The sequence below is a fragment of the Thunnus thynnus genome, chromosome 11, assembly GCF_963924715.1.
Source record: "Thunnus thynnus chromosome 11, fThuThy2.1, whole genome shotgun sequence".
NCBI classification, from domain to species: domain Eukaryota; kingdom Metazoa; phylum Chordata; class Actinopteri; order Scombriformes; family Scombridae; genus Thunnus; species Thunnus thynnus.
Window position 1 is genome coordinate 18822976 of NC_089527.1, and position 19396 is coordinate 18842371.

The window sequence follows — 19396 nt, forward strand, 5'->3', positions numbered from 1 at the left end:
ACAAAATCCTTTGGATTACGTTTCCTCAGATCTATCTGGGATTTTACAAGTCAACAAGTTATTGCAATCAATACAATATAAGTTATTGCAATCATAAGTGCTTTTTATGTCAGGTGTACTGCAAAATGATTGCAATTTTAAGTGTGCAGTTTCCCCCTCGAACACATTTCTGGGGAGTTGATTTCTACAGTAAAGTGTATACATGTAATGAGAAGCAGCTGGCAAGTGAAGAAACACAAAGAGATGGTTCACATATACTGCAGGAGTCTAGCGTGTTTAAAAAATGTCTCTCCTCCACCTTTTCATGATCTCATATTTTTGAGATGTAAACGCAGGTTGTTATTTCTGACACTGCTGAATGCCAAATGAAAAGAACGTAATTTATCAAGGGGGTACTGTTATTGTACGTCATTTCAGTCTTTTAATGGGTGTTAGAAATCTAAAATGAATCATTTCCTCTATTTTTTATGTTGCATTTGGTTTCTGGGAGAGACAGACAAGTGTTTTTAATGTTTATATGGATACACATACTGTATAAACAGGTAAAACATACTTACCTGCTCAGTGGTATTTATGTATTTCTACTTTTTTTATGTGAAAGCCTACCACACAGTCGAGCAAAACAACCGATTACTGGCTGTTTTGTGTGCTGGCAGTGCATACATATACATGTATGCATAACATTTCACAGTATTTCAATGTTGTTTGTTTACTACCCATAGCTCATGACTTCTGTTACAGGTGCTTTGGGAAATGCTCACCCGTGAGATACCCTTCAAAGGCCTTGAAGGCTTACAAGTGGCCTGGCTTGTAGTGGAGAAAAATGAGGTATTCTACGGTGTGATTACATGTATATTTACAGTATTGACCCTTGACGTATATACTGTCAGGAACAGTTCCTAACTGTGCAATTTACCTTAAAGTACTTGATTCAAGTCTATGTCCCTGTTGGGGTCATAGGTGTGAATTATCTTGTTGAAAGTTAAAGAAATAGTTCAACACTTTGGGAAATACACTTATTCACTTTCTTGCAGAGGAGAAACACTTTAATTTTTATGGGATAAATATGAAGCTACAGTAAGCAGCCTGTTAGCTTAGCTTAGCATAAAGACTGGAAACAGAGGTAAGCAGCTAGCTTAGCTCTGTCCAAACGCAACAAAAACGCCAACAATAACAATACGCCCACAAGCACCTATAAAGGTCAGTATTTGACAAGTTACTTCTTGTTTGTTGATGTCGTACAAAAACTGAAGTATAAAAATGGTAAGTTACAGCTCTATGGACAGTCATGTGTGGGACTATTTCCTGGCCAGGCGTAGTGACTTCAAGGCAAGCACCTGAGACACCAGGACAGAGCCAGGCTAGCTGTTTCCACCTGTTTTCACTCTTAATGCTAAGCTAAGCTAAGTGGCTGCTGGCTGTAGCTTCATATCGATCCTCTGATCTAACGCTCAACAAGAAAGTCAATAAGTGTAGTCAAAATGTCGAACTATTCCATTAAATCAGCACTCCTTCATCCTGACAACTGATTCTGTGTTTGTTTCAGAGGTTGACCATCCCCAGTGGCTGTCCTGCCAGCTTTGCTGAGCTCATGAAAAAGTGTTGGGCAACCGAACCAAAAGTGAGTGATCCACTAAGTTACATTAGCATGCAACTGAACAACATATGTATGTTTTCACTGGAATCAGATACAGAGCAAATGTTTTTTTTTCTGCCAATTTAGGAAAGGCCAATGTTCAAGCAGATCCTCTCCACTTTGGAGTCCATGTCTAATGACACCCAACTTCCTGAACAGTGCAACTCTTTTCTTCATAACAAGGCTGAATGGAGGTAATGTGATCAGCCATTCTACAGGCCAAGTAAATGTACTTATAACTCTCTTTTTTTCCACCAATATACTGCCTCAGCCTAAGGAAATGTGCAACTGTTTTCAAAGAATGATGTGGAAATGTTGCTGATGGGGGCTGTGAAATACAAAAAAGGAGTTGAGATCGTGCATATAGATCTTTAATAATTACACTGATAGCTACATAAAGGCATAAAAACCTCCAAAGAATCATCCATCTGGATATACTTCCTCTCTTTACCCATAAGGCCCTAAAAATAATCACCATCTTTTTCAAGTAGAAGTGTTTAATTGGGCTGTATGAGCAGCTGGAGGTTTGGTGATGTTCAGCACAGCCTGAGTCTCAGCTGCTACTTTATTCTCTGTCTGCCTCTCGGCGGGGCTTGTCTGTGCTCTGAGGTTTTTCCTCAGAAGTTGAGCTGGTGGCATCATGTCCAGGCAGCCATCTGCAGGTGAAGCAGGTTGGAGTGAATCTCAGTGCTGGAAAACAGAAACGGAGAATGTGTGACACAGATAGGCACGTTTGTTTTATCCCAAGAGGTTGGATGCTATCATCTTAGTTGGCTGATGGTGGAAAGAGGAGAGGCTTGTGGGTGCTTGGAGCACCAGAAAGGGCAACAAGGTGTTATGTTGACTGGAGCAGAGAGATTTGTTGTGCTTGTTATTATTTTGCTCAGTTAGCTGATGTGCATTACCCAGGAATAGATACAGAATACAGCGCAGGCAGTAGGTGTTAGGACACTGTTATTCATGATTTTGGCTTACCTTGAGCCACCGGTAATTGGCCAGTAACTATGAGGTTAAAGAGTTGGAAGTTAAGTTTTAAGAATGTTTGTTAGAGTTTTCACATCCATATTGGGTGTGCAGTGAAGCAATCGTTAGCCCTTGTTACCCTTATGTGGTATGTACGGTATGAAAAGGAAACTTCCTACGTAGTTCATCTGATGTAGATAAACACCCTCAAAAAAAAGCTGAGAGTCACAACTTTAACCTCATAGTCATAGTTTCATGTCAAATCCAGTCTCTTTACATTGAACAATACTCAAAAATGCCTCTTTGTTAATATCTTGTTTTATGTCAGTTAATTACTTGGTAAAGATGGTAAATGTAAATTGAGTCCTATTAGATGAGTATCAAATCTGTAAAACTAAACAGAAGTCTCGTGTTACACTCTGAATTAGTTTAGACACAGCCTTGAAAGATGAGTTGAAAAAAAAGAGAATTTGTTTATTTATTTCGAGTGTGTTTGCAGAAGTATAAACGTGTCTGACGTATGAAAAAGTTGCAGGAGGCAGGGAGGTACGAAATGCCGAGAAAGTCTGTCAGGAAACTGGGAAGCAAGAGAACAAATTATTAGGGAAATGGAACAAGAGTGGAAATTGTATTGAGGTGGGAAGCGTCAGGGTGGAGGAAACCGGGAGAACTGGGAGCAGTAAGAATGGGCTTTCCTGCCTGGATTACGTGGGTTTGTGAAAAGAGAGTGTGAGAACAAAGTTTTTGTTGAGCCTGAAGCTCAGCGTGGATTTCCTCGACACACTGTGCAGCCCCACCTGCTGGGCAAAACAAACTTCCGCAGCATGAACGCGAGACATTGTCCAGTTCTGAGCATCCAAAGCATCTAATCACCTTCTAACTGCAGGGCATCACTGGGTTGTTTACAGAAGAGTTTTTTATGCTGTATTGTGTGTCAGTGGTTACTGTCTCAGCACTCTAGCTGTGCCACTTGTTTTTAAGTCTGATAATATTCTATTTTTTTAACTGGAGGAAAGAGACAATGAATTGGTCTTGCTAAAAAAGTATTGTCTGTGTAGTCTGATTTAGTTTATTCCTCTGTGCCTCCATTGTTGCTCAAAAATGAAAAAAACACAACAGAGAGCCACACTTTTACATTGTAGATTTGCAATATATATTTCTGACTTGATTTTAAAGTTTTACATCTTCAATAGAAACATTCGGCTCGGTGCTGAGTATTACAAACAGGGTAGAGAAGTCAGAAAGTGTTGAGAGACGGACTAACACATTGTTGGTTTTGGTCTTTTCACAAGAGTATCTCATGTACTGTATCCCAGTAATGTGGAGATATTTGGTGACTTGTTGACATTGTTCTGTCGCCGTGTAGGTGTGAGATTGAAGCGACACTCGAGAGACTTAAGAAGCTGGAGAGAGACCTGAGCACTAAAGAGCAGGAGCTGAAGGAGAGAGAGCGGCGTCTAAAGATGTGGGAGCGCAAACTCATTGAACAGTCTGACAGCCCGGTGAGTTCCTCATCATCCCCTCTTCACTTTGGTTCACCTTCACCCTCGGGGCACAACAGCCACCCCGCTGTCAAGTGGTCACAGCAGCACCTCACTTTTTTTTTTTTTTTAATTCACGTTATGTGTGTTTCTTCTTCACTCCCGTTAAGAGAAAGACAGAATTCTCCCTTATCCTTTTCTGGGGTGAAGTGGAAATGGGAAAGCAGTGAAATAGAAATAAAAAGCGTGGAATGAGAAGGAAAGGGGAAGCACATTATGAGAAAATTATGTGTAGTAAATATTATTGGCAGCACTACTTTCATGTGCAGTGTAGTACATGCTTGCCAAAATCATTTGCATCATGATGCACAGTGAATGCTGCATTCCTCACGAGAATTCATATTGAATTGTGCGCGTCCGGTTTCTGACCTGCAGTTCACGGCTCTGAATTCTCCCAATTTTATTTTCTGCATGCACAGAAGGTTGTGTGTACGCCACCAGTGTACACCATCCCTGACATCACACACAGCTACGTAGTCTATGTTCTTTTGTCCGTTGTTTTCACATGTGTTTCTGTGAATGATATGCAGTCGTTTTGTTGAATTACGTGTGACCGATTGCCACAGCGGTATGCAGTATAGATATTGTAGAAGCTGTCACAGCATCGCACCATTTCTTTAATCTAACAAAACCGTTGAATCAAGTACACTGAAATCGTTTCCTGTATTTTCCTTCTTCTCTTATCCTCTTTCCTCTGCTGTTCTGTTCTGGTAGCTCTCTTTACCATCTAGCTTTCTAAATACATCTCGGGTTGGGTTCAAAATGATCCACTTTTCTTATTTTACACTTTATTCTGTGGTGTTTGAAACTGATTGCTTTTCTATCCTTTCTTCTTTTATATTTACCCCTCTTTTCCCCTCTCTCCACCTGTCTCTGCCTCTCAGCTCTTCTTACCCGTGACAAAAAAGATAAGCGCTAAGTCATTCTATCAGTCTAAGACGGAGGAGTCAAACAGTTCACAGATGTCATGTCAGATCTCAGCCTCCGGTAACGAGGACGTGAATCTGCGATCCTTTATGAAAGGCTTTGAGGACATGTTTTCCCCGGACTCTGGGAGGCCAGTCCTGCACTCGGGCATGCAGGTCAACATGCAGGCCAAGCAGAACTCTTCCAAGTCCAGCTGTGTGAGAGAGGGACACAAAATCAACATGACTCTGGGGACGGGACGCCTCACTTGGTCTGACGACAGTGAATAAGCCGCTCCGCTGTTCAGTGCATCTGTCAATCACTGTGATCTCAACTAATGCATGATTGGTGTTGTGGAAGAACTATCTCTTAATGAATTACTTGTTAAGTTATGTTGATTATTTTGTCATTTCAATATTCATTACTTTGTCTCTGGAAAACATCTTGGCACACTATCTCCTCTGCTTTGGACAAGTTTTATCCATGATGTCCATTCAGAAAAAAGCTCAACGTGGCACAGAAACGTTGTCACGATTACAGAATATATTTGAAACCCCCCCACCTATGGATATTATGGATGTAATTTACTGTATGCCTAATGTACTGGGTGTATAGTGCCATGCTGTGAAGAAAGAGCCACGTGAGCCAGTTGCTTGGAGAAGGCCAGGCTTTTATGATGAAGTGACATTTTGCTGACATTAAGATTGGCCAATTTGTACTGGATGTGGTGGAGTGCAGTTGTTGAACGCAGTCTCTTACTGAAATGAGAAAGTACATGTTTTTTCCTCTGACTGACCCCAGTTCAAAACAGCAGGAGAGGGACTTTGCTGTGTGACTGTCAGCTTCATTCCCTCATTTTATGTTTTTTTTGTTTTTACTGAAAAAGAAATACTTAATACTGAGGCCAAAATAATAATAATTATAATAATTAATAATAATGTTTCTGCACGAGCGGCCTTCATCAGAAGTCGCACTTTAATCGGCTTTAATTGCACATGGCTTAACCAAGTAATTCACAATACAGATTTCAATGTAAATACTTCCTTTCTATAGACAGTATAGAAACAGCATTTTAAATCCTAACCAATATTAGCCTCAGGATCTGCACTTTATAGTAGAGAAAATCGTATTAGCATGAGTGTTCAGTTAGGTATTATGCTTCATCTGGGGGAAGGATATGCTTCCTTGAGCATAGCCCATTAAATTGTCCCCTTCGCTTGTTATCATTAGTCAGTCTCATGAGGATGTAATCCTCTGTACTGCTGTGTTGTTGCTTGTTAGCTTCCTGCCATGAGCTAATACTCCTATTCAAACATTGCCTGTACTCTTGTGTCATCACCCTAGACGTACTTGACTAGACATAACAATTACCGCAGACTCTTACCAACACTTACATTTCCCTGTGTGAAAAATCCAGCCCCTTTGGGCATTCTGAAACATTCAACTTCCACACTTGTTAGTTGTCTCCATGAGCTTCCATCGAAAAATCATACAAGTAGCAGCTTCATGATGTGACTTATTTTTCTGCATCTTTCACTGTTTGTCAATAAATCGTTCAACTCTCTGCTTCTCTGTCTATCTTAGACTGTTTTTATTACTTTCCATACATGAACAAATATTGATGAAAGGACAAATGTTTCATGAGAATTATATGGTATTATTATTATTATTATTATTACCAAACTGTTTTTGATAGGACACAGAGCAAAAAGTGGCTGATACAATTTTTTATGCAATTGTAAAATATATATTTCTTCACAAGGGATTTTGTTTTGCCGCTTTTTGTGATATTAACTTCTTGCCACTTTGTGACTCCCAGTATCCATGGCCTGGTTACCCATCATCCACTTAGTCCACATGGGGGCAGGATTGTGTGAACTAAACCCAACTCAAAATCTTGCTTCTTTCTTGAGCACACACACAAACACAAAAACACAGCCCCCGTTTTAAAATATGAGATTTAGGTACCTTTTGTCAACACCATGCCATGTATTTTAATAAAAGAAGCAAGCAGTTAATTTGTGAAATAGAATATGCAGCTTGAAGAGTGATGTTTAGTCACTTCAGTGAGACTTTGGCATCTGAATCTGTTTACTTCCAAACAGCGGCACCGGAGGAGGCGGAAAACGCCGCGGGGCTGAGTGGCTTTATGAGGCTGCACTGAAATGTATGGCAGCGACTGTCTATTGAAGCCAGCATTCAGTTCATAATCTGAGCTGTTATCAGATGTCGTGGGAAGAAGACAGTGAATAGGGATTACTCATTCAGTTAGTCATCATTCCTCCAATTTTACATGGCATTATTTCTGTCATTACACACCAGTCTCACGATCACAATGATGAAATCTTTATTTTGGCTGATAACTTTCTGCCTGATTACATTTAATGAGCTATAAATGATTTTTCATTCAAATAGATCCCGTTAGATCAGTCAGATGGACATTTTGGTTTGATGTAGACCATTAGAGGCAAGGCGTCTTAATCGCACAGCACAATAACTGGAAGAAAGTGATGGCTTAAAAAACATGGAAAACATGGCTATTTTCCATTTTAATAACATTTACTTAAGTTTTGTGATTTTTTTACTTTAATATCTGTCCGTCATGAACACACACACACATGCTATCAGTGTCCATCCATATTCTATTGCTGCTACTTCTATTTGTCTTTTGTGTCTATACAGTTGCTGCCCACTCTTGACATCTATACCTGGACAGAGGAGCATGTGGTCAGTATCAGTGTATTTACTGCCCCTAGTGACTCATATTTTAATAACATTGCTATTAAAAACTAATATGTGACCGTTTTATTCCTTCAGTATTTCTGGATGCAGCAAATATTCGGTGCAGGTTTGTTCATTCACTTTATAGGCAGCACAATGCAAGATCATCTATAATCAGACTTTATCAGATTCAGACTCTTTATTTGTGAACTGATGTTGTTGTTCTCCTTTTCTGTCTTAGGGGAGAGTGCATGTGGCATGCAGCTGTATGCCGACCTGTTTAGAGAAAATCACATCACCGGAAAGACTCTGTTATTACTCACAGAGAACGACATGCGGGAAATGGGAGTCAGGTCTAAAGGTCACATCATGCACCTTAAGGCAAGGCTTTGTTAACCATTAACCACAACTGTCAACTTATAAACAATCCACAAATTCTTTGTCATTAATAGTATAAAATCTGTGCTCATTGATGTTTGGAATAACAGTCAGTCTTACATTTCCTCTTTCACAGAGTGAAATTGAAAAGCTAACTAATGATTACCTCGGGCTCGTCCACTTCCCACCGCTGTTGAAGGTAGACTGCTTATAAAGTTTCTTTTTCCTTTATATCCTTTGGAAGAGTTGTTTCTGGTTTTCAATGCAGATTTGGGCCTTTTCTTCTCAGGATGAGCTGGAAACAGAGGTTGAAGGGAGTAAAACTGTAAATCTGGAACTAGTGTTTGGGTACCACTGGAAACCAGGGACTGGAGAGTCTGTAAGTTTGTACTTGAACAACACACACAGACACTGACTCCAACAACATATTCTACATCTGTGAGCACCTCATATAACTCATCATTCAATAAATGCATCTACTTTAATCAGGGTGATTATAAATGGTTAACATTTTGAATGGGTTTGGTAATAACCATTACTTTCTAGATGCACAGAATCATGTTTTTGCTTCTCGCACTAAAGCTGTTTGTACTGCGGATTCATGATGACTGCTGTTATACTGACCATTGCAGGCATCACTAGACATTTACAAAAGCAGACAAATAAACATTTCATTCTCAGCCATGTATCACATCCACCTCGACTTGCTCACAGCCCTTTGTTAGGGTCTCAAACTGTGGAGAAAGGGTGGCTCTTCACTTGCTGTTTGAATTTAATCAAAAATAGCCCATTTAGCCAGAAGTCATTTTCTTTTTAAAAGGCAAACGTTATTTAATCTTTCAGCTGTTCATTGTCCCATCATAAATAGTCCTCTTTCAGTGTGTTCGGCAGGGCTGAAACGAGCCTGCTAATTGCCTCCCATTTCTTCTGACATGTGGTGGTTTAGTGGGTAGAAAACACAGCAGGGAGAAGGAAACAGGAGGCTGAGAAAATGAGAGCTAATTATTTTCCCCTGCCTGGTGTCAGGTTCCGTGTCAGCCTTGTTTTTACAAACTGGAAGGTTTTTTGCACTAAATAAAACAAACCCGCACTGCATTTTTTTTTTCTTCGCCCCTCTTTGCTGGCGATGTCATGGAAGCAGCTGCACTTCTCAAAGACAAAATGAGGGCCTGCGATTGTGCGGCCACCATCTGACAGCCACTGAGGGTTCCCTACTAATGAGGATATCACCGTGCAGCCAAGTGAAAGGTGCTGAATTATGTATGAGTTGTCATTAGATGCACTCGGGTCCTAGGCATCATTACCAGACATTGTTTCTGCTGGAGTGATTAGACTAGCATGGACCTGGGAGCCCCGGTGCGACCGTCCAGGGCCGACACAGGGCCAGCGCGGGGCCACTGGTGTGTTTCTGAGCCAGAGGCTTGCTGGAGCTTCCCTTTTGAGCTGTTTCCAGCCCCTGGGGACGATGTAGGAGAGGGCGAAGGCTCCTCAGACGAGTGTGTTAGTGCCACTCCTCTGATGTCTTTCTCTGTGATCACCACACAATGGATTGGCCTGTGCCATGAACCCTGTGTGGTTAAGCAGTGACCTGTGGCTTCGTGGCCGGCTTTTGGGGATTGGCAGAATCATTACTGCTTCGTCAGCATTCAGTATGCAGGAGAAGAGGGCTGGGGAATTGTTCCGATTTGTGCCTCCTAGTGAGGATTTGATGTGTGCCGCGTGCAGCAACGCATGAGGAAAAAAAAAAGGTTTTCAACCTTGTCATCTAAAATCAACCAATCTCCTGTTCCAAGAAATTAATCTTGGATTCAGCTAAGAATAAAAACATCAAACGTTTGACAAGGAATTTTAGAGTGTCTGCTTAAAAATAATTGCTATTGCTGCAATTTGTTTCTTTCTCTCTGCTAAAATTTTTTATAAAATGTCACAGTTCTCACTGCACTGTAGGGGACATTTGTATAGTAAGGAGGAGAATTAATTTCCATTAAGATCTGTTTTTAAATAAGGTGTCTCACAATGCATTTACTTTGCTTGTATAATGTATACAAATTGTATTTGATATTATTACTCCTTTTTTGACCCCTTGTAATTTATTTTTATCATATTTTTATATCTATTTATATGTTAGAATTTCTGTCCTTTCCCACAATATGATGCTTTGTGGCCACTAACCTGCCACTGCCATTAAACTACCTCTAGGTTGTGCTGTTGGTTTATATACAAAAGTAACCAAGTTCTCCACACAGAACAGAGCAATTACTAACTTTTTTTTACCAGAAAACCTACAGTGTCTCACAATTAACTTTTTTTTTTTTGAAGGACTGCAAATGGAAAATGTACTTGGAACTTGATGGAGATGACGTTGCAGTCACCTACATCAAAGATGTCATCTTTAATGCCAACCGACAGGATGTGGAAGTCCTGCGGATGACTAAGGTGTCGTCAGAAACACGTTTCCTGAATAAGCTACAAAGAGCATCCTATTGTTTTATTTGTACTCTTCCTTCATGTTTTAATCAACGCTAAACACTGTCTGACTTTAATGGGTGCATTTTAACTATAGGATTATTCTGTTGTGGTTGCCATAGTCTGATTTTTTAATGCACCAATGTTATTGCAATGCAGCCACCTTTTGTGATGGACAAATGGATCGTTGGAATACAACAGAACCAGAGGGTGGACTATACAGTCAATTATGAGGTGAGTCATCTCAGCAGGTGTGGGAGGCAGCTCACAAAGCAAATCTACACATCACCCATTTTAAATTTATGTCCATTTCAGTCACAAAACCCTGTGCATTGAGAATAAGCATTTTTCTTGGCTAAATAGCCTTATATCTTGTTTTCTTTTGACTTCATAATATAGAATGACGTCAAATCACCAAAGTCTACTAGACACAGTTGCTCCGTGACGTGGAGTCTCAGTGGTGGACAAGATGACATCAAGACTGTGGAGCTGGTCACCGAAACAGCACCAGCTGACATTGAGTGGAACCCCAGGAGCAGGTCTAACTCTGGTAATTGTCTTGTTTATAGTATTCTTGTCTTGGTTGACATGAAGAGTTGCAATCAGGTTTTTTCTCTGCTGGTTAAATGAAGATGGTTGCTGTTGAATTCCCTATGAATTTAAGATATGATCAATATATTTACCAGTATATTCAATATATTTAACTTTTTTTTTATCAACGCATGTGCTCTGTTTTAGATATAGATCCCAAATGGATGCACAACGTAAGGCAGAAGCAGATGATGACCCAGAAATCACTGCCGTCAACTGCTGCTCTGACTGCCCTTACTACTTCTGATGCCCGCACACTCCCTCAGTTCCTGTTTGTACATGAAAGCCAGGAGTTTTCTTATGCTGCAGCTGTGCGTCGCTCTCCAAACCGCATCCATGGGTCTCACTGGAATGATTCACGCAGCTCTTCGCCAACTCCCGGCCTGTCGGCCAAGCTCTCAACGCTCCATCTGGGGTCAAAGGGCAGCAGTCCCTCCAGCACTACGTCAGAGAGCGCCTCAGAGAGAGAGCGAGAGCGTCCACTCAGTGCCGGGGCAGTGCACGACCACCGCAGATACGGTTACTTTGGCAACATGTTAACTGTGGGAGGGGCGCAGGGTAGGGGCAATACTAGAGGTAGTTATATTCATAATAAAACCAGCAGAACTTCACGCCAGCCAGGGAGGCCACGGTCCAACAGTTACAGTGTCACACCGCAGAACCGCCCAACCATGATACCAGGTATATTGTCTGTGACAGGAAGCCCCAGTGAGGAAAAAGAGGAGACCAAAGCCAGTGATGGCGGGTGGATCAAAGTGGAGCGTCAGAAAAGATTACCACGTCAGGACAATAAACAAGTCAGAGGTCGACTGAGGAGAGGTGGCAGGGGAGGGCGTGGTGCTGGTGGTGGAAGAAGTTAATGTAGACCACACATGAATTAACAGCTTTTTGTATGCACTGAAAAGGTTTTACACATGAATTACTTCTACTATTTACACGCTCAAAAATGAACTGCTTGATGCAAGAGATTCCCACAGATGCATATGATGTATATACGGTTATGTTTTTTATAAACTTGCTGCTGTCAAGTTAATATAAATGAGCCTAAATGCTCTGTGTGTATTTATTAAAGTTACCAAATGCTCAAAGAGTTGTTGTTTTTGGATTATGATAAAAATGAACAATTCATATTCACTATGTTTCTTCTTCTTTCTTCCATCTAATGGCAAATCAACATCTTCAAAATAAGAATATGTTTATCAGCCAAGTTCCCTCAAGTATAAATAAATAAAACATAAAATATAATAATCATAGCTCAGACCCGACATTAAATACATTTTCCAGACTCCCTTCTTGCCATCCATACTTGCTGATTTGCTAAGTGTCACTATCTCTTTCTGCACAGTATTTTTAGCACTGACTTTCATTATCTCCTGGTTCAGCTGTTAGACAATGGTCACATAACCCAGATGGATGCTTGTTGTTTTAATCAGTCTTGTGTTTCCCAGCCCCAACCTTGTTATTATGTTCCTGGCTTTGATGCTTCGGTCATGTCCACTTCATGCTGTTTATATAAAGATGTCAAGCTGTTGTCTAGTCCAAATTTTGTTGCCAGTCTGTAACATTCTTCTCTTTTATTCACCTTTACTAAATGCAATTTCCATGGACTCTTCCTGTTTTATGCCTCATTTGCCAAAAAAAATCTCCAATTTCAATTGAACTTGAGCCCACATAAATGTAGCTGAAATATGGATTTTGAAGTCTGAACAAAGTTTCATATATACAACAAGATGAAAATGACTAAGCAGATATAAACATGTGTCTGTGCACAAAATGAACTTTGACCTGTGAAAAAGATTTTCTTCTTCTTCTTTGAGGTTTATTGGTGGTTGGCAAACAACAAATTGGTGCTTTACTGCCACCAGCTGGTCTGGAGTGTGAAACAGGATGTCTATTGTTTTGTACAGTTTTTATTACTATACTGCCATGCACTTTTTCTTGTTTATGGCTATGGTTACTTTTATCTTGCTGTCTATTTTGGCTGCTGTGACACCACAAATTTCCCCCCTTGGGAGATCAATAAAGTCTTATCTTATCTTATTGACAATATTCATAAAACAAAACAAAACCTCATATCCTCTCAATAAAATTAGCTAGTCAAAGATACTGACATAGGATTCGATAGCTCATGTCCTGATTTCCTTTGTAGAATATCAAAGATTATAAGATAGTATTATCTTTTGGAGGTTTTGAATCAGAGGGCTTCTCTCTGCCTCATATTTCTGACAGTGTAGCATAACATACTCTACAATATCCACATCTGCCTGTATTATGTTTACCTGCACTCACCGACCACTTTATTAGATATACCTGTGCAATCTAATGCAATCCAATACAACAGCTCTGCCATAAATTCTACTATTACTTTTACATTTTCAGCTTTTGTTGACATTGTCAGAAAGGTGATAATTCTTCTTCATGTTTATTATTGAGGTGGTAGTGATGTACTGGGGTGCATTATATTGAGAAGTGCTCCTAATATTTTGTCCATACCATTAACATACATGAGGAGGGCAAAATATTAGGAACACCATTCAATATAATGCACCCCAATACACCAGGAGCACCCACTACCACCTCAATAATAAACATAAAGTTGAATTATCACCCTTCTGACAATGTCAACAAAAACTGAAAATGTATAAGCTTCGTAAAAGTAGAATTTATGGCAGAGCTGTTGTATTGGATTGCATTAGATTGCACACGTGTTCCTAATAAAGTGATCAATGTGTATATTTGGCATAGTGTCTGTGAAAAACTTGGAGAGTACTCCAGATTTTACGCGCCTTGTATGCAAAGTGGAAATAAAAAAATTCGCGCCACGGAAAAGTACATGGAAGACACGCAGCTTTAATTTCATAAATACCTCAGAAGTTAATTAGTTTCTGAAGTTGTATAATTCAGAGGAATGCGAGACATAATTAAAAATGTTAACAACGAGTTACAGTCATGAGTTTGGCTTGAAGTGTTGTACAGAATATTTATTATTTAGTTTACATGTCTGTCTGTGTTTTATGCAGCTTTGAGGACTTTCCGGTGGCGCGGGAAATGAATGAGTTGGGACTGGCTGCAGCTGCAGGAGCTGCATTGTTCACTGCAGAAGTGCTGCATGTGTGACTGTGGTTTCCTGTGTGTAAGACAGTTTGTAAAAAGAAAAACATGCCATCCACCCGCTCCCAGGTAAGAAAAACAGCATGAAAGTGTATTAATCTGAGTCGTTATTAGCTTTATCTTGTTTTGTTATATCGTTATGTTTTCTAACAGTTAACTGGACTTTTAAATCTTTCCCTTTAAACGCTTGACCGACGTTGATTCAACGTTTAAAAGTTTACAGGCTCGAAACACAAAATGTCGAGCAGCGTCACTCACAAAACAGACATGAGAAGTTTTAATATAAACTATAATGTAATTTTGTGTCAAACTAGCAAAATCAATGAGAAAATGTATTTGTGTTAATGTTGTGTAGTCTTTCTTTGGTAACTAAGAAAAAAGGGTAACTAATGAGTTTGCATGACTGAAATTAATGTTAATTATAGTAATGAGTATTTTGAGTAAACTGAAGTGTGCATGACCTGGTTACCTTGTTCATTGTCTGGGTTTGTCTACAAGGGTGTGTCCTCTTTAACTTGAGCTGAAACATTAACCTTACTCGTTTAAAGTCAATCGACATGAAACAGAAGCTGGCTGGCACAAACATATTTGACCTGATTAAGTTATTTTGTAAGAAAATGCCAGAAATTAATTGATTCCAGCTTCTCAAGTATGCATATTTTCTGATTTAAAGTTTTTATGAAGTGCACTGAATTTCTTTGGGGTTTTTTGGACTGTTTGAGATAACAAGCAGTTTGAATTTTCAGATTTTTTTTTTTTTTAATGGACAAAATGGTTAATTTAATATCTCAGGTGGCAGGTTGACCATATAGTTTAAACTGCCCTCGTTCCAGGTTAAAGTGTTAAGTAAAGTATACAACCCTCATGGTTTAAGGTGCTGCAGAGCTTTATATCTGATGAATTTGCCCTCTAACACCCTTTTTAAATAAACAAAACAGACACTCCCTTCTAAATGTACCTCTTATCCTTCATAGAAACAAGTAGTCCAGCCTCCATCCACCAGGATGAGTTTGAGGAGCTTCCGCAGCGTCCCGCTGGTTCCCATGGAGACTTCCTCCTCTTCCTCTGATGACAGCTGCGACAGCTTTGGCTCCGATGGAGGCTTTGCAAATACGGTAACAATACAATACTAAGTCTCTCCATAAATTAAATCCTATCAAATTGTGGTGAATGTGTAGGCTCTTTGCAGCACCATCTGCAACTTTTTTTTTTTTTTTTTTAGAGGAGCAGTTTAAGACAGACGAGGAGGATGGGAGAGAAATCAAAGGTGTTTGAGGCCACATCAGAGGAAGATACATGCAGCGGGTTTGAGAATGTGATCAACAGTCAGATGAAAGCCATGGTGAGTTAAAAGGGGACAATACAAGTACAAGTGTGACAATGTTTCAGACCTTCATCAGACACTGTTGCGGTTTCCTCTAACGATAAAATGCATCTTCTTACAGAAAGTAAACTCTCAACCTCTGAGACGTGGCCGCAAGTCTAACGTCCTGAAGGTTGCCATGACGTTCCCCAGCAGGAAGATGGGCAAGAAGAGGCCCGCATCTGAACCACTCCCTCAACCTCAAGCAATGGACTCCGACTCTGAGGAAGAGGAGAACTTCATGAACAAGAGAGCTCTGAACATAAAGGAGAACAAAGAAATGGTACAATATCTTTCACATTTGTGCACCATGTGGTCAAAACTGCCCAAATTGTATTTGTTAATTCACTCCTCTTTTATTTATTTTAGCTTGCAAAGCTCATGGCAGAGCTGAACAAAGTATCTGGACTCTTGCCGAGACGAATGTCAGCATCCACTACGGTAATCTAACTTTGAAGTAAATTATTGGATTTGCTGTCTCACATCTGACACATGGCAGTTTATCAGTACCATGTATTAATTGGTGCAACTTGAACCTCTTCAGCCCCGGCAAGCACCTCGGCGGTCCATGGGAACTCCAGCAGCTTGTAGGAGAAACCCAGAGCGTCAGTCCCGACCCCACACGCGGTCCCGCACGCTGGTGGATGGACCCCCCAGCCCGACTCCAGAGGAGGAGCCTGAGGATAAGTTCAACCTGGTTCGCAAAAGCCGCTACTATGAAGAGGAGGATGAGCCAGTGAGTCACATTTTGTCTTGTCTGCTGCACTTTTATCTGCTTTCACATCAGAGAAAAAACTCTCTTGAAACACAGACATGAATCACATTCTAATTAAGTGCATTTATTTCCACAGCCCCGTCGCCGTTCCTTCAACGGTTCCAAGGCCATCCCTCATGTAGTGCGGCCTGTGGAGGACATCACAGAGGCAGAGCTGCAGCACATCTGCGAGAACGTGCGGGAGAAAGTCTACAACAGCTCCACTGTAGGTCCCACACTCACCGGAAACTCTGAACATTTGAGCAGCTGCATTTGTTTGTAGAGCTCTGTTGCTGAAGATTTAAGAAAATGTTTTCTTTCTCTTAGGGAAGCACGTGCCACCAGTGCCGTCAGAAAACAATCGACACCAAAACCAACTGTCGTAATCCAGAGTGTGTGGGGGTGAGGGGTCAGTTCTGCGGCCCGTGTCTCCGTAACAGATACGGAGAGGAGGTCCGAGATGCTCTGCTGAATCCGGTGAGTACCGACACATGATATTGTTACTCACATTTGGATGTGAATGCGTCGGGTTGGTCTGACTTCGTTTCTTTTCGTCCCCCGATAGGAGTGGCAGTGCCCGCCATGCAGAGGGATCTGTAACTGCAGCTTCTGTCGGGCCCGAGAAGGCCGCTGTGCTACTGGAGTGTTGGTTTACCTGGCGAAATATCACGGCTTTGACAATGTGCACGCCTACTTGAAAAGGTGACCGGAGCATTTTAAGTTGTGATACATTCCCCCCCCTTTTTTTTTTTTCTTCTTCCAGTCTCAGTGTCTGTTTTTAACACTGAGCTTCTTTTCTTCTCTGCAGCTTGAAGAAGGAGATGGAACAAGAGAGTAACAAGTGAAGTGTGACGGAAGAAGCTGCTCTAACTGACCCTGGACCTGACTGACATGCTCTGTGACCACTTTTACATTCACACAGACAACATATTCATAGTTTTACAGCCATTAGAACACAACGGTTAATGTTCTTGTTTGTGAAATTTCATATTTTTTTAAACATTGATGCATATCTGGAGGAGATGTGCACACACTTAAAGCTTGCATTGCATTTGTTCTCTGGTATTTTTTCCTACTTTTTTTCCCCCCCAAGCGCTGAGCCTTTACATAAAGACACGGTTGATTAGTTACTAAGTTGGAGCACAAAAAAAAATCTGAAATGTGTCAACCATAAATTGACGACCTGTCTGATCAGCTTTGGATGTACATATTCCTGAGCCTGTAAAAATCACTTTTTTTTATAGCTGAATCGTATCTGCTGCAAAAATAAGCTTGTTTAGATCCACAGTATTTTACATTGTTTTAAATGTACATATTTTACACAGACATGAATTGACCTCCAAGGGATCCATCTTTGTGCCTTTTTTTTTTTTTTTTTTTCTAGTTGGAAAATTTATGCTTGTGTTTTTACAAGTTGCTAAGCCTTTTGTAAATCTACTAAAAGTTTTAAATGTTAAAAAACATGTTTGCTTTACTCGGGATATCCTATAGAAATGGCCCAATGATCTGCATGCTGCCGAGGTGGTGCAGGTAGAAAGGGCATAGACCGGGGTCCACTGCCTCTCACTTCTAAACCGAGAGGAACTGTGTGATATACTACAGCGCCTGGTTAAATATCCTTCATTAGATAACTGTCACTAATGGTGTGGAAACAATTAGCACACTCTAATGGGAATCTCATACCTGTAAATCATTTTATCCTGTTAAAGCACATTCTCGCTCTGCTCCAGTCTCTTTGGCTCATTTTCTGCCTTACACTGTTAAGTAGGAATGGTTGAAGGTGCCACTGAAGTGGTAATAGAGTTATGGCCTGCATTTTCTGTTCAGAAGTGATACTCTACACAGAATGACATGAAATTAACCTTTGTGTCATTCATCTTTGAAACGTACTTCATACGACCTGCACCAGGACAGACTCTGATTATATGATATTGTTTCAAAATAATCAATGGTTGAGATCTTCTTCTTCATTGTAATGGCAGGTGGAGGTTATCTTAACTGCTGCTTGTGTTTATCAGCCCTGCACTCGTAACAGGAAGAGTAATGCTTAAGTGCTGATGGGAGAATCTGTTATGGTGATGCTTGTTTTGTGCTTAATGGGTTAACTGTACATTTCTATTAAAGCGGTAATCACTGCAGAATCATGTTATCACTTTTCTTTGACTTGACCATCACTCTATGTAGAACATTGGCAGCTGTAATTACTGTTATTGAAACATGGAGGAGAAATCCTGAATGTTAGTGGTGATTGAAGATCTCAAGAGCTGTGAAGTCTGTAGGTTTATCATCATTTCAGTTACTGTTAGCTAGCTATAGTCTGTGTTAAGAGTGAGTTTGTATTACTTCTGAGAAATATCTATATAAAGTTGTCACTGTATCCCTGTACTGGGCTGACACAGCTACTGTGCAATAACCTGCATTACAGGTAATATGCAAATTTGAAATTTGATAAAATTTTGATGTTGCAGCCAGTAAATTCAAAATTATATAAAAAAATTAAATTGGGCTGCAACTAACGACAATATCAGTAGTCCAAAACCCAAAGGTCTTCAATGTAGAGATACAAAAAGAAAATCCTCACATTTGAGATGTTTGAAACAATGAGTGTTTTGTATTTTTGTGTGATACTGTAAATGACAATTGATTCTTAAAATTGTCGATAATTTTTCTCAGTCGACTGATCGAGTAATTATGTTATAGCCAACCTCAGGCATCGATATTAAATAAGTACATAAATGCATGCCGTCATCACTGCAGTACAGTATTTCAGAGACACAGAGGCCAATATTTGGATTCAAGGGTCCATTACAATGTTTAAAATGTCAATGGGGCTGACGAAATGAGGGTTGACTTTATGACATCGTGGTCAAGACCTCACGGTGGTTCTGTCAAGACTCACTTTCTGTGTTCACACTAATCAGCAGAAGCAGTAAAGTTCCTGTCGGCTCCAAATCTAGGGGCCATGA

General features: G+C 40.3%; 2 protein-coding genes and 1 long non-coding RNA gene across 4 annotated transcripts in view; 2 read left to right on the plus strand and 1 right to left on the minus strand.

The window, feature by feature from the left end:
- The window catches only part of map3k20a (mitogen-activated protein kinase kinase kinase 20a), a 25283-nt gene extending 12993 nt beyond the window's left edge, over positions 1 to 12290 (plus strand). The window contains exons 8-20 of one of the 2 annotated variants that reach the window (XM_067603571.1): positions 742 to 828; positions 1547 to 1621; positions 1724 to 1830; positions 3966 to 4101; positions 7729 to 7773; positions 7864 to 7894; positions 8009 to 8148; positions 8282 to 8344; positions 8435 to 8524; positions 10465 to 10581; positions 10771 to 10845; positions 11011 to 11161; positions 11350 to 12290. In XM_067603571.1, coding sequence (XP_067459672.1) covers positions 742 to 828; positions 1547 to 1621; positions 1724 to 1830; positions 3966 to 4101; positions 7729 to 7773; positions 7864 to 7894; positions 8009 to 8148; positions 8282 to 8344; positions 8435 to 8524; positions 10465 to 10581; positions 10771 to 10845; positions 11011 to 11161; positions 11350 to 12062 — 1830 coding nt within the window. In that variant the 3' untranslated portion in view covers positions 12063 to 12290. Of the gene's footprint in view, positions 1 to 741; positions 829 to 1546; positions 1622 to 1723; positions 1831 to 3965; positions 4102 to 5024; positions 6611 to 7728; positions 7774 to 7863; positions 7895 to 8008; positions 8149 to 8281; positions 8345 to 8434; positions 8525 to 10464; positions 10582 to 10770; positions 10846 to 11010; positions 11162 to 11349 lie in introns of those variants that run through there. The other variant, XM_067603572.1, reaches the window with a different exon arrangement.
- Positions 1839 to 15358, minus strand: LOC137192693 (uncharacterized). The gene is made up of 3 exons (XR_010930616.1): positions 15272 to 15358; positions 8312 to 8440; positions 1839 to 2326 (listed from the first exon to the last, which is right to left on the minus strand). It is a non-coding gene; the product is annotated as an uncharacterized lncRNA (long non-coding RNA).
- Positions 14266 to 18571, plus strand: cdca7a (cell division cycle associated 7a). The gene is made up of 10 exons (XM_067603575.1): positions 14266 to 14382; positions 15288 to 15428; positions 15536 to 15655; positions 15759 to 15959; positions 16046 to 16117; positions 16221 to 16412; positions 16528 to 16656; positions 16758 to 16907; positions 16996 to 17132; positions 17239 to 18571. The coding sequence occupies exons 1-10, from the start codon at positions 14362 to 14364 to the stop codon at positions 17273 to 17275; spliced, it is 1200 nt and encodes a 399-aa protein (XP_067459676.1). The 5' UTR covers positions 14266 to 14361; the 3' UTR covers positions 17276 to 18571.
- Positions 18572 to 19396: the final 825 nt, after the last annotated feature.